We start from the raw sequence: 15,168 nt of genomic DNA on the forward strand, positions 1-15,168 counted from the left end.
TAGAGATGGAGAGGGTAAGCAACTTTATATTCCTCAATTATTATTTCAGAGGACCCGTCCTGGAATTATGAAGAAAGCTTATCTGTGCCACTATTTCCTTGGGAGTCTGCGAATTCAGCATGACATCTGAAACTTTGACAAACTTCTGTAATTGTGCAGTGGAGAGTATATTGACTGGCTGCATCACAGCCGGCATGGAAACACCAAAGTCCTCGAACAGAAAATCCTACTGTGTACATACATCTATTGATGCTTCTGGACACATCTTCAGTGATGTTCCTGGAATCATCGGGTGTTTCGGGTCTTTCAACATCATACAACCTCCTGCAGGTGACCCAGCCAGGGCTGATCAGACCCCAGCTTGTGTCCAGATGGCTAGCTACTTATGACTCCATGGCTCCCCTCTTTTGAGCCACAGCCATCTTGAGGCCCTCTCTGCTGCATCGGTGGTACTGCGGATGGCTCTCCTCTTCCTCTCTCCCTCGATGCCCAAAATGCTGAAGGCCCTAGCTAAAGAACGAGCTATGAATCCCCTACAACCAACCTCCTCTGGGAGACACCTCGCTCTCCATCCAGCCTGCTGACAGTTGCTGACCAGTCCTGCGTACTTGGAGAGCTTCCTTTCAAAGGCCTCCTCCAAGCTATCTTCCCATGGGACTGTCAGTTCCAGCAGCACCACTTGCTTGGTAGACTCAGACACTAGGACAATGTCTGGTTGCAGGGTGGTGGCTGCGATATGGTTGGGGAACTTCAGCTGCCCTTTGAGGTCCACCAACAGCTGCCAGTCCCTTGCAGAGGTCAGAATGCCTGCAGATGTTCTTTTGGCAGGTATTGGCTGCTCCCCAGCTCTGAGAAAGGCAATGGTCTGCTTGGAGGGTTGGGACGCTTCGCCCACTCAACTCCTGCGCTGACGGCTTCAGCGATGGTCTTCAGGACCTGATCATGCCTCCACCTGTACCGTCCCTCACCAAGTGCCCTTGCACAGCCACTGAGGATGTGTTCCAGGGTTCCTCGCTTGGAGCACAGTGGGCACGCAGATGACTCTGCCTTGCCCCATGTGTGCAGGTTTGATGGGCTTGGAAGCATATCATACACTGCCTGGATGAGAAATTGGATGCGGTGTGGTTCGGCTTTCCAAAGATCAGCCCAGGTCACTTTCCTCTCAACCGCATTCTCCCATCTTGTCCAAGCTCCCTGTTGCTTCATTCCCACTGCCTTGCAGGCTCTCATCTCCTCCACTACTGCTCTCACCTCCTCCTGAACTAGACGACGCCTTTCCTTCCCTCTGGTGTCCATTTGGGGAGTTGGAAAAGATCCTACAAAATGTAGTGAATACAGCCCAGTCCATCATGGGTAAATTCCTCCCCAGTATTGAGCTGCAGAAAAGCAGAATCCATCATAAGGGACCCTCAGCACCCAGGTCATGCTATCCTCTAGCTCCTCCTATCAGGAAGAAGGTACAAGAACATCAGAACTCACACCACCAGGTTCAGAAACAGTTATTACCCCTCAACCATCAGGCACTTAAAACAAAGGGGATAACTTCTCTCAACTTCACTTGCCCCATCATTTTCAAAGACTCTTCATCTCATAGAGTCACAGAGAAGTACAGCACCGAAGCGGCCCTTTGGCCCATCTAGTCCATGCCAAACCCATTTAAACTGTCTACTCCCATCGAATTGCTCTGCGACCACAGCCCTCCATATCCCTACCACCCATGTACCTATCCAAATTTTTATTAAACGTTGAAATTGAGCTTGCATGCACCACTTGTGCTGGTAGCTCATTGCATCTCTTGTGTCTCCAGACGTCTGTTTGCGGTAAACCATTATTAATTTGAATTCAGCATTTGCCTAATGACGGCATTGATGATAGTCCGTACTGTGCAGGGAGTGGGCCCATTACAGGCAGCGTGATGTGTTTACACTGTTGATTCATGAAGTCCTAGAGTTACAGAACATAGAACATTGCAACCCAGTACAGACCTTTCCACCCACCAGATTGTGCTGACATTTCAGAGCACTGTCATAGAGTTAGAGAACACTACAGAACAGAAACGGGTCCTTCAGCCCATCTAGACCATACCAAACTATTGACCCACACCGAGATCAAAACCCCTCCATACCTTTCCCATCCATGTACTTAACCAAACTTCTCTTAAATGTTGAAATCGAATCCACATCCACCACTCGCACTGCTAGTCATTCCACACCCTCACCACCCTCAGAGTGAAGAATTTCCTCCCAGAGATTCCCTTTAAACTTTTCACCTTTCACCCTTAACCCATGACCTCCAGTTGTAGTCTCAACTACCCTCAGTGGAAAAAGCCTGCTTGCGGTTACCCTTTCTATACCCATAATAATTTTATATATCTCTTTCAAATCTCCCCTCATTCTCCTACGCTCCAGGGAATAAAGTCCTAACTTATTCAATCTTTCCCTAGAAATCATCTCCTCAAGTCCCAGCAACATTCTTGTAAATGTTGTCTGTACTCTTTCAATCTTACTGATATCTTTTCTGTACGTAGGTGACCAAAATTGCAAACAATACTCCAAGTTAGGCCTCACCAACATCTTATACAATTTCAACATCTAAACACCTGCACTCAGTTCTTTGATTTATGAAGATCAATGTGGCAAAGGCTCTCTGCCAAAAGTGAAATTTCCCAGGGGCTCTACTGTCACGATGAGGCCACTCTCAGGTTAGAGGACCAGTACCTCATACTCAGACTAGGAAGCCTCCAACATGATGGTATGAACATTGATTTCTCCTTACAGTATTTTTAAATCTTTTTTGCTTCCCCCCACTTCCCTCTTCTTCTATTCCCAACTGTGACCTCTTACATCTTCTCTTTACTTGCCTGACACCTCCCCCTGGTGCTACTTCTTCCTCCCTTTCTTCCAAGGTCTATTCTCCTCTCCTATCAGATTCCTTCTTCTCCAGCCCTTGACCTTTCCCACCCATCTGGCTTCACCTATCACCTCTAGCTTGCCCCCTTTCCATCCCCCACCTTTTTATTCTGGCCTCTTCCCCCTTCCTTTCCAGTCCTGATGGAAGTTCTCCACATTAGATGGTGCCTGACTTGCTGAGTTCCTCCAGCATTGTGTGTGTTGCTCTGGATTCCCAACATCTGCAAAATCTCTTGTCTTTCTGACTCTACACCGCTTTCAAAGAATTATGAATCTGTATTCCCAGATCCTTCTGTTCTACCACACTCCTCAGTGCCCCACCACTCACTGTGTAAGACCCATCCTGGTTTGTCCTCTGTCATGTGTGATGCGAAGCAGAGCTACCGGACGGATGGTGCTAATGAGAGAGATAATGGAAGACAATGGAGAAACATTCAAAATGCTAATAAGAGAGAAGAGAGAGATTAACGAGAAAGAAACACAATTCAGATATTGACAGACCAGTTGCTTTGAACCTGAACTGTTTGAAATTTGATGGACAGGTGATACCCCAGCAGGGGGATAAAAAGAGCAGGTTTGCTAAGGCACGACACGTCACGAGACCCTGGAAAGAGCAGTGTGCCCCCACAAGTTGGTGGGAGTTTGGAGGACCAGTTCGTGGGAATCGATCAGAGGCTCACAGGGTGTAAAGGTACGATCGATGGGAACCTGGGGTGTGTGTCCGCCCTTGCCTGGGTGCCGGGTTCACCGCGGAAGAACGATCGTATCCAGAACGGAGGGGTCACAGTCGGTGACCACAGCAGGATCAGAAGGCATCAAAAGGTCTGCCCGAAACCAACTGCATCTCTCTCTCTCTCTCTCTCTCCCCCCCCTCAACGGTACAACAACAGCGATTACTTCGAACTGCACTAAACTGAACTGAACTCTGCTTCATTTAAGACTGATCATTTTACCCCAAGACTGCATTAGAGCTTGGTTGATTCCTATTACCCTATTTCTGTGTATATGTGTGTATTATCATTACTAACCTGTTACATTTATATCCTTGCGGTTAGTGTGCTGTATTACTTATTTCTTTAATAAAACTTTATTAGTTCCTAGTAATCACAGACTCCGAGCGTTCCATTTCTGCTGGTTTGGCAACCCAGTTACAGGGTACGTAACATCTCACAAAGTGCAACACCTCACACCTGCCTGCATTAAATTCCATCAGACATTTCAGCCCGTTTTTCCAGCTGGTCCAGGTCCCACTACACCCCCCAATCTTGGTGTCGTCCACGAATTTTCTGATCCAGTTAACCAAGTTATCATCCGGATCGTTTATATAGATGACAAACAACAATGGACCCAGCATCGATCCACGTGGCACTTTACTGGTCACAGGCCTCTGGTTTTTAACCTACTCTAAGATCAAACTAACCCTTCCCTCCTACATAGCCCTCCTCTTTCTCTCATCCGTCTGTCTAAGAGTCTGTTAAATACCCCAACTTATAAAATCATATCTAGCTTGTACCATATTTAAATGCGTACAACTCCCCAGCTCCTGTAATTACCAGTACTTTAGGAAGCAAAATAAGCAACAGCTGTCAATGCAGCTAACTGGAGCAGGAGGTCGAGAGGTTGTTCCCAAAATGGGGTGTGGATCATGGGCACAACATTGAGCAGTATAGGTCCATTGACCCATGATGTTGTGCTAACTTTTTAACCCAATCTAACCCTTCCCTTCCACATAGCCCTCCTTTATCTATCATCCACGTGCCTATCTAAGAGTTTCTTACAAGACCCTAATCTATCTGCCTCTACCATCTCCCCTGGCAGGGCGTTCCACACAACCACCACTCTCTGTGTAAAGAACTTACCTCTGACATCTCTCCCCTATACTTTTCTCCAATAGCTTCAACAATATGCCCTCTCGTATTAGAGTTGTGATTTGCCCCATGTAATGGATAGTGAGTCATGCACAGGGCTGTGATCCTGTGAATTCAATCATTCACCAGTCAATTGGATTATGGCCCAGTGTATTAGGTTTTGCAATGGGCTAGACTTATGCATGAAGGACAGGAAAAAATGATCTTTGGCATTGGAGAGAGTCCAGAGGAGGTTCACAAGAATGATTCTAGAAATGAAAGGGTTAACATATGATGAGCGATTGATGGCTTTGGGCCTGTACTCACTGGAGTTTAGAAGAATGAGGGGGATCTTGTTGAAATCTATCGGATATTGAAAGGCCTAGATAGACTGGATAGTGGGTGAGTCTTGGACCAGAGGGCACAGCCTCAGAGTAGAGGGACATCCATTTTGAACAGAAATGAGGAAGAATTTCTTTAGCCACAGGGTGGTGACTTTATTGCCACAGGTGGCTGTGGAGGCTAAGTCATTGGGTATATTTAAAGTGGGGGTTGATAGGTTCTTAGTAAGTCAGGGTGTCAAAGGCTACTGGGAGGAGGCAGGACAGTGGGGATGAGAGAGATTATAAATCAGCCATGACCGAATGGCAGAGTAGACTTGATGGGCTGAATGGCCTAAATCTGCTCCTATGATTTATGGAAACAGAAAATGGAAAAGTGCTGGATTAAGTTCTGAAGTAATGTCTATCATTGAAAATATTGGCTTGCTGAGTTTTTCAAACAGTTTCATTTTTTATTCAGGATCTCCAGGTTAAGTTTAGCGTCAATAAAATTCCTGGGAATGGACGTAAAATTCCATCTGAATCCCATTATCCAACTAGTCTCAGTCACCTCATCTTTTCCCCTTTTGAATTGCTCATCATCCACACATTCCTTCCCCCAGTTCCCCTCCCCTCCTCCCTCTCTTTATTCAATGCTCCACCATCCTCTCCTGTCAGATCCCATCATCTTTAGCCCCTGGTCACTTCCAGATGGTACGGTAGTGTAATGCTTTATGGTGTCAGCGATCTGCGATCAATTTCACCGCTGTCTGGAAGGAATTTGTATGTCTGCACAGGTTTCCTCTCTCATTTCAAAGATGCACGGGTTAGGGTTAGCAAGTTGTGGGCTTGCGACATTGGTGTCAGAAGCGCGGTGACACTTTCAGACTGTGGCCAGCACGTCCTTGGACTGTGTTGGTTGTTGGCGCAGATAACGTATTTTACTCATTGTGTCAATGTGCATGTGACAAAGTTAATCTTTCTTTAATCTTTCAAAGCTTCGGACATCATCCTCACTCTTCTCCCCTCTATCTACCTCACCTGGATCCCCCTTCACCTCCCCTCCTCTATCTGCCTATCAACTCTCCTCACCTGGATCCACCCATCACCTACCCTCCTCTATCTGCATCAACTAACCTCACCTGAATCACCCCCCTCCTCTATCTACCTCACCTGGATCCCCCTTCACCTCCCCTCCTCTATCTGCCTATCAACTCTCCTCACCTGGATCCACCCATCACCTACCCTCCTCTATCTGCCTATCAACTCTCCTCACCTGAATCACCCCCCTCCTCTATCTACCTCACCTGGATCCTCCTTCACCTCCCCTCCTCTATCTGCCTATCAACTCTCCTCACCTGGATCCACCCATCACCTACCCTCCTCTATCTGCCTATCAACTCTCCTCACCTGGATCCACCCATCACCTGCCAGCTCTTGCTCCACCCCTTCCATTCATCTCTTATTACTGGCTATCTTTCCTCTTTCTTTCCAGTGCAGCCCAAAACATCAACAGTCCATTTCTTTGATGCTACTGGACCTTTTGAGTTCCTCCGTTGAGGGGTGGGTGTGTGTGCGTTTTTACAGATTCAAACATCAGCAAAACCTCATGTCAGCTCTCACCCATTCCCCTGAGATTAGGGTCATAGAGTCATAGAAGAGTACTGCACATAAACAGGCCCTTTGGCCCATCTAGTCCATACTGAACCATTGAAACTGTCTATTCTCATTGACATGCATCAGGATCATAGCCCTCCATATCTCTACCATCCATATACCTTGTAACTCAGGTCCCTCCAGAGCTGGCAACGTCCTTGTAAATTTTCTCTGTACTCTTTCAACCTTATTTACATCTTTCCTATAGGTAGGTGATCAAAAATGCGCACAATACTCCAAATGAGGTCCCATTCCAGGGAGCCCGGACAGTAAGTTTCAGAACCCTGTCAGCATGTGTGAAGGATTAAACACATTTGAGGCTGATGACTCATCTCCAGCAGCTGGGGAACGTTTGAATTCTATGAATAGATTAAGAATAATTAGATTAAAACAAAGCTGCACATCACAGGAAATAAAATTACAAAAAGAGAGGCTTTTAAAATTATTTTTAAATTTATTAAATCATTTTTCACCTTTGTGTTTCCTCAAAACCAGATTGTTGGCAGATCATAAAACAAAATTCCTTTAGTTTCTGTATAAAAATGAACAAATTCACCTTTAAGGAACAGGACAGAAATTTTCAGTCTGTTGTTTTATTGTAGAGTTATAAATTAATTTATAGAATACACACCATAAAACACAACAATGAAGCAAGATAAAAGCTCTTTTCTCATTTTCCAAGAGCTGCAGATACTACCAAAAAATATTTTTTAACTCCTCCAGAAAAAAGAACCCTTAAAACACTTTTGTAGATAAAACTGAAATAAATAAATTTAGTGCAACATTTTTCTTGTTCTGAATGGAATAATTTATTTTTTGAAATTAGTTGATTAAAGGACTGCAGTTGGCATGAAATACAGTGAGGTCAGGATGGAATGCCCCTCCTGTCAGATGTAGGAATTCGAGATACCTGGCGGTTTCCCTGATGACTACATCTGTGGGAAGAACACCCAACTTCAGCACTTGACTGACCAGGTCAAGGAGTTGGATGTACTCAGGATCATTTAGGAGGTTGAAGATATTATAGATGAGATTTTTGAAGAGGTGGTCACGTCCAGAGTGCAGGCTTTGGACAGTAGATGGGTGATCACCACGAGATGTATGGGGATTAGGAAGTCAGTGCAGGGTTCCCCTATGGCCATTCCCCTCAGCAACAAGTACACCTCTTGGGATGCTGCTGGGGTGAATGACCCATTGGGGATGGCAGCAGCTGCCAGGCAGCTGGCACCGTGGCTGGCTATGATCCTCGACAAGGAAAGGTAAAATCGGAATGTGCAGTGGGTATAGGGGACTTGATAGGGGAACAGAAAGGAGATTCTGTGGCTGCAAAAGAATCAGCAGGATGATATGTTGCCTCCCTGGTGCAGGGGTCCAGGGTGTATCAGAGTGGCTGCAGGATGTTCCCAAGGGGGAGGGTGAACAGCCAAGGGTCATGGTGCATATTGGCATCATTGACTTAGGCAGAAAAGGGAAAGAGGTCCTATGTAGTGAGTACGTAGAGTTAGGAAAGAGCTGCAGAGAAGGACATCCACGGTTATAATCTCTGAGTCACTCCCTGTGCCACGGGCTAGTGTAGATAGGAATGGGATGATAGTCCAGATGAATGAATAGCTGAGGAGATGGTACAGGGGACAGGGTTTCACATTCTTAGATCATTGGAAACTTTGCTGGGGAAGGTGGCACCTATAAAAGAGGGACAGGTCACACCTGATCTGGAGATCCAATATCCTGACCGGCTTGTTTGCTGATGCTACTTAGAAGAGATTTAACTAGTTTTGCAGACGGCTGGGAATCAGAATACCAGGTCAGTATGGGAAGGATTGGACCAGAAGGTTGAAAGGCACATGGATGTGAGGAAGATGGAGGGATATGGACATCGTGTAGGTAGGAGGGAATGGTTTTCAGGTGTTTTTGATTTGCTTTTTAGCTGGTTCAGCACAACATTGTGGGCCGAATGGCCTATTCCTGTGCTGTACTGTTGTAGTTCTATAATGTCAATTCTGAATTTTCACTCCCAGTGCAAACCATTTCTACACGTAATGCAGCTTCTTACTCTGACTTCTCTTCTTCCTTTCCAGTCCTGAAGAAGTGTCTCGGCCCAAAACGTTGACTGTTTACTCTTTTCCATGGATGCTGCCTGGCCTGCTGAGCTCCTCCAGCGTTTTGTGTGTGTTTCTCTAAATGAATGTTCATCATGTTTTGAGAGGTCAGAGGTCAAAGGATGAATTCTTGGCAATGATGTCAGCATCTCACCTCCTCTTGGCTTATGACTGACACTTTAAACCTATCTCGGTACTTCATCTTGTGTTAGCAGTGTCTACAACCAAGATTGATAAGGATAGTTAGACCTTTAATTATGTTGGACACGAATGGGGGGTGGACATTTATGTTAGGGTCTGTAGTACAGCAATTACATCTGACAGTGAGACACACTCAGTGGCCACTTCATTAGGTACACCTGCTCGTTAATGCAAATATCTAATCAGCCAATCATGTGGCAAAACTCAGTTCATAGAAGCATGCAGACATGGTCAAGAGGTTCAGTTGTTGTTCAGACCAAACATCAGAATGGAGCAGAAATGTGATGTAAGTGACTTTGACCATGGAATGATCGCTGAAGCCAGCCAGGGTGGTTTGAGTATCTCAGAAAGGGCTGATCTCCTGGGAGTTTCATGCACAACAGTCTCTAGTGTTTACAGAGAATGGTCAGAGAAACAGAAAAAAAATCCAGTGAGCAGCAGTTCTATGGATGAAGATACCTTGTCAACGAGAGAGGTCAGAGGAGAATGGCCAGACTACTTCAAACTGACAAGCAGACGACAGTAACTCAAATAACCACGTGTCACAACAGTGGTGTGCAGAAGAGCATCTCTGAACACACAACTCGACAGACCTTGAAGCTGATGTGCTACAGCAGCAGAAGATCACGCTTGGTTCCATGCCTGTATCTAATAAAGTGGCCACTTGAGTGTATTGGGGCAGCATAGCAGTTATTGTAAGAATTCACAGCACCTCGTGATCACTTCAGCAACAGAATCACCACGGGCCACCTCTTGCACTCCATAGACTTGTCCCTGATTGTGGTTTCTTGCACTAGTGTTTTGCACAGACTTTTCCTCAACTTGATCTATCAGATGTTCATTGAAACAGTTCGGACGGGTTAGTTCAGATCACTGCTCCATGAGGTTTACGTGTCTCTGCATTGAACTAAGGCTGCAAATGATGAATCAAGCTTCAGTTCTGAATGCCATTTGCTTACTTTTATCGTTGGCACCATTTGTTTTTTTTTCTCTCTGCACCTTGGGTGTTCGACAGTCTTCTTTTGTTTTAATGGAGACATTGGGGTTCTTTATTTTGTAGCCGCCCATAGGGAGACGAATCTCAAGGTTGTATAAAGTATACATACTTTGATAATAAATGAAATTTGAACTTTGACCTTTGAAACATCGAAAGATACATTGAAATCCCAATGAAGGGTCTTGGCCTGAAATGTCGACTATGTACTTTATAGATGCTACCTGGCCTGCTGAGTTGCTCCAGCATTTTTGACCATAAGACCACAAGACATAGGAGCAGAATTGAGCCATTTAGCCTGTCGAGTCTGCTCCACCATTCCATCATGTCTGATCCTGAATCCCACCCAACCTGTTACACCCGTCTTCTCGCCGTATCCTTTGATGCCCTGACCGATCAGGAAACGATCAACTTTCACCATAAGTATACCCACAGACTTGGCCTTCACCACAGTCTGTGGCAGAGCGTTCCACAGATTCACTACTCTCTGGCTAAAAGGTCACTCTTCACTTTTGAAGCTGTGCCGTCCTATTCTGGATACCCCCACCATAGGAAACATCCTCCTCACATCCATCCTGTCTAGTCCTTTCAACCTTCGATAGGTTTCATTGAGATCCCCCCATATTCTTCTGAATTCCAGTGAGGACAGGCCGGTGTGCGTTGCTTGGATTTCCAGCATCTGCAGATTTTCTTTTACTTGGGATTGAAGTGCACAGTTTGCGTCAAATCAAATGAGTGAGCATCATGTATTGGCCGGGGGAGGCAGCCCGCAGTGTCATTACACTTCCACTGCCGACATAGTATGCCCACAACTCATTAACTCTAACCCATATGTTTTTGGACTGTGGGAGGAAACTGGAGCTGACGGAGGAAGCCCACAGAGAATGTACACGCTTCTTACAGACAGTGGTGGGTATTGAACCACTGGTGCTGGAATAGCATTACAGTAACCGTAAAGCCCATTCTGTCATGCGTACAACTCTGACAAGCCATCTGGTTACACACAGCACTGCAGATGTTAGAGCGTGTTAGCACAGATGCAGGCTTGGTCTTCACACCAGATATGGATGTTAGGCACAATGAACTTGGAGCACACTGAGTAGTCCCCAGGGCTGCACACATGAGCAATGAGGTAACTTCACTCGCATGCCTTCCTCACCGTGAGGTTGCTGATACCCTCGGAGAATGCCCCAATCTGTTGTACCGTCCTCTCAGAATCTTCCACCTGTAAAACCACATCTGCATCAGCACTGAATCGTAACAGAGTACAGGGCCAATGGCAGGATTCTTAGCAGTGTGGAGGAACAGGGAAAACTTAGGGTCCCTGTGCATAGATCCCTCGAAGTTGCTGCACAAGTTAATAGGGTTAAGATGGCGTACAGTGCGTTGGCCTTCATTAGTCAGGGCATTGAGTCCAAGAACCACAAGGTGATGTTACAGCTCTATAAAGTCCTGGTTAGCCACACTTGGAATATTATACTCGGTTCTGGTCGCCACATTATAGGAAAGATGTGGGAGTATTACAGAGGGTGCAGAGGAGATTTACCAGGATGCTAACTGGACTAGATCGCATTTCCTATGAGGATGGGCTAAAAGAGCTCGGGCTTTTCTCTCTGGAGAAAAGGAGGATGTGAACTGACTTGATAGAGGTGTAGAAGATGATAAGAATAGACAGCCAGAGACATCTTCGAGAGTATAAGTGGCTAATATAAGGAGAGATAATTTTAAGGTGATTGGAGAGAAGTACAGAGGAATGGCAGAGTGGTGGGTATGTGGAACGTGCTGCCAGGGGTGGTGATAGAGACAGATACATTAAGGACATTTGGGAGACTCTTAGATAGCCCGTAAGGCATAGGAGCAGAATTTGGCCTATGGAACCTTTTCTGCCAAGGCTGATTCATTATCCCTCTCAACCCCATTCTCCTGCCTTCTCTGCTTTAAATATTCCCAATGATTTGGCCTCCACAGCTGTTGGTGGCAATGAATCACACACATTCACCACCCTCTTGCTTAAGAAATTCATCCTCATCTCTGTTCTAAATGGACAACTCTCTACTCTGAGGCTGTGCCCTCTGGTACTAGACTCCCCTACTATAGGAAACATCTTCTCCACATCCACTCTATCTAGGCCTTTCAATATTCAATAGGTTTCAATGAGATCCCCCTTCATTCTTTTAAACTCCAGCCAGTAAAGGCCCAGAGCCATCAAACGCTCCACAGTATAACACACTCCTAGGTATCTGTGTGGGCATAAGAGCATTAGACATAGGAGCAAGACTAGAAACTTCATGAAGAGATCCCACCCACCCTGCTCATTGACTGTTTATCCCTGTCTCATCCCCAAGACTGCCAGACTCAAAAACTATTACCTTCCACAAGCCGTAAGGCTGATCAACACCTTTACCCACTAACCCACCCAACCACCACTATTTACACAACAGCCACTCCCCTCCACAGTCCCTCATTATCCTTTCCCCCATTCACTGTCACTTTACACTGACACCCCATACCTCATACCCACACTGACACTGTCCTCTTCACAGTCCCTCACCACCCCCTTCATCCCCCCATTACTGTCACTGTACACTGACACTCCACACCTCATACCCACACTGACACACTCCTCTCCACAATCCCTCACCACCCCCTTCATCTCCCATTCACTGTCACTTTACACTGACACTCCACACCTCATACCCACACTGACACACTCCTCTCCACAGTCCCTCACCACCCCCTTCATCTCCCATTCACTGTCACTTTACAGTGACACTCCACACCTCATACCCACACTGACACACTCCTCTCCAGTCTCTCACCACCCCCTTCATCTCCCATTCACTGTCACTTTACACTGACACCCCACACCTCATACCCACACTGACACACTCCTCTCCAGTCTCTCACCACCCCCTTCATCTCCCATTCACTGTCACTTTACACTGACACTCCACACCTCATACCCACACTGACACACTCCTCTCCACAGTCCCTCACCACCCCCTTCATCCCCCCATTCACTGACACTCCACACTGACAGTCACTGTCCAGCCGTGCTTTCAGAAGCCCTGCTTCTGCCTAGAAGTGTTCCCCTTGCCAAGGGACACTTTGTCATTTTATCATTCCCAGTACCTAGCATTACTCTGGTATGTACAGTACATGCAATCAGTCTTTGTATAGAAGCTAATCTTATGTGTACACAGCCACACTCAACAGTTACTCTACATTGTGGTTTTTTATAGGATTGCTTTTATCTTTATTTTGTTCTTTATGCTTAGTGTTTTTTATGCTGCATTGGTCTGAAGTTACCAATATTCCCCCTATTTTTTCACAGCTGCGCCGACTAACCATTGCTTTGAGCAGGAAATTTTTTACATGGCCTTGAAACTGTGGCACCTTAAGTGTTTTTGATTGTAATATGCATACTATAAATGAAAATTGAAAAGCCCCTACTTTTGATTTTATTTATTAATCGAAGGGTATAATGAAATACAGTACAACAAAGAAAATCTTTCACGTTTCGCAAACTCCCTCTAGTTGTGTCCAATTCCAGCGGTGAGGCAACAAAGGCTATGTGCATGGGAGCATTTCAGACACTGTGTGTCACATCATCCTTTGCTCCAAAGAGCAAAGCCCAAGCTTTACAGTCGTGCACTGAAGAAGGTGTATGTAGTGTCCAGGGAGAGGTGGCACCTCTCGTAAAAGGGCTTGTTGTGCCCATTCTGGGGCAGCTCGCTCACCTTTGTTCTCCACCGGACACTCAGCTCTCACCTGTGGCTCTAGGTAGCTGTTTGCATGTGAGAGTAACCACACCCTGGTATACCACTTTGACAGGTGAGCTGAACCAGGTGAGGGTAGCTGGTGGCCTCATACGCTGGTGAGATAAGGACATGCTTGTCCTAGCACGTGGAGTCAGCTCCAGCGGACTGGGCGGATGAGATGTACAGTGAGATCCAATGCCCAGGAAGACAGATCAGCAACACTCCCTCCCCGGAGAGTGAAGGGCAGGACAAGGCACAGAAGACATTATGGTCATCCACTGCAACCAAGGAAGACCCCAGCTTGCTCGTACCACTGGACCCGGACCTCTGAGTTCAAGAGAGTGGAACTGCCCCAGTGCAACAGCTTTTCCAGTTTAAAAATCTCCTGCACAGGTTTCATTGTCGGACAGGATGGACAACCGCCACAATAAACAATCTTCAACCTTGAATCATAGGAGCAAGCCCTAGCTAGTCAGCCAGCATTCCTATTTTTTAAATATAGTAGATCAGGGACTACTTAGCTGTCTAGGTACACAAGCCAGGACAGAATGATACGGAGAACAAGCTGTTGCCCACGCGGCAGGCTCCCCCTCTCCATGCAACTGATGAACCCAAAGGAAAGCAGAGACTGATACAGTTTGGCACCAGCGGTGTTGCAGGAGTTGCCAGTCAGCGTCGAGGTCAACATAGACTCCAGCTCTGGACTTTTCTCTTGGGGTTTACTCTTCTCCATGAGTGGGAATAGCCACAAGGCAGCAGAGATTTGAGATCAGAGTCTTCCTTCTCCTAGATGAGCTGCCAACCACAGCTGACGAGCTCCATCTGCCCGAAATGACTGGTGTTATGGTTTCAGTAACCTGTCTTTGCCCTTTCTCCTGTCCGGACTTAGTAGAAAAGCCACGTGTGAAAGCCAGGAGCTGGACTTGGTCGTCAGAGGCTATTTGAGATGCATGTATAGGAAGCATTTAACAGGTAGTGGGAGCTTATCCCCACTACCCACACCCTCTTCCCAGCTATAATAACTTTAAGGAACTCAAGTACAGGTTTAAGTCAAGCCAAGCCCTGAAGTTCCCCGTACTCAGGATCAAATGTATTAGTGCATAGTTAATATGGACCTACAAAATGAGATCGATAGAAAACAGGGAATTCTAGGCTGATTAAAAGCCCATTGACGTGTTCCATTCCAATGTAATTCCAACCCTTTTCCTTGTTTCAGTCTGAGACGGGATACTGAGTCCAGGATCCGGTCCTTGAAGCAGACTGCACACTTCTGAGGCAAATCACAGATTCTCCCGGAAAATTTTTACTGCTGAGGCTCTCAACAGAAACAAATCCAGGATAAACAAGCAGGGTGTGATTAACAAACGGACTGGTGAACATG

The 15,168-nt window shown here is 46.2% G+C and overlaps 1 protein-coding gene across 5 annotated transcripts in view; it reads right to left on the reverse strand.

The window, feature by feature from the left end:
• LOC134353563 (liprin-beta-2-like) overlaps window positions 1-15,168 on the reverse strand; it is a 263,694-nt gene that overhangs the window by 14,261 nt on the left and 234,265 nt on the right. For 4 of the 5 annotated variants that reach the window (XM_063061606.1, XM_063061604.1, XM_063061605.1 and 1 more), the window contains one exon: window positions 11,186-11,251. In XM_063061606.1, the coding sequence (XP_062917676.1) occupies window positions 11,186-11,251 (66 nt within the window). Of the gene's footprint in view, window positions 1-8,911; window positions 9,050-11,185; window positions 11,252-15,168 lie in introns of those variants that run through there. The other variant, XM_063061608.1, reaches the window with a different exon arrangement.

Source organism: Mobula hypostoma, chromosome 11, assembly GCF_963921235.1.
Source record: "Mobula hypostoma chromosome 11, sMobHyp1.1, whole genome shotgun sequence".
NCBI lineage: Eukaryota > Metazoa > Chordata > Chondrichthyes > Myliobatiformes > Myliobatidae > Mobula > Mobula hypostoma.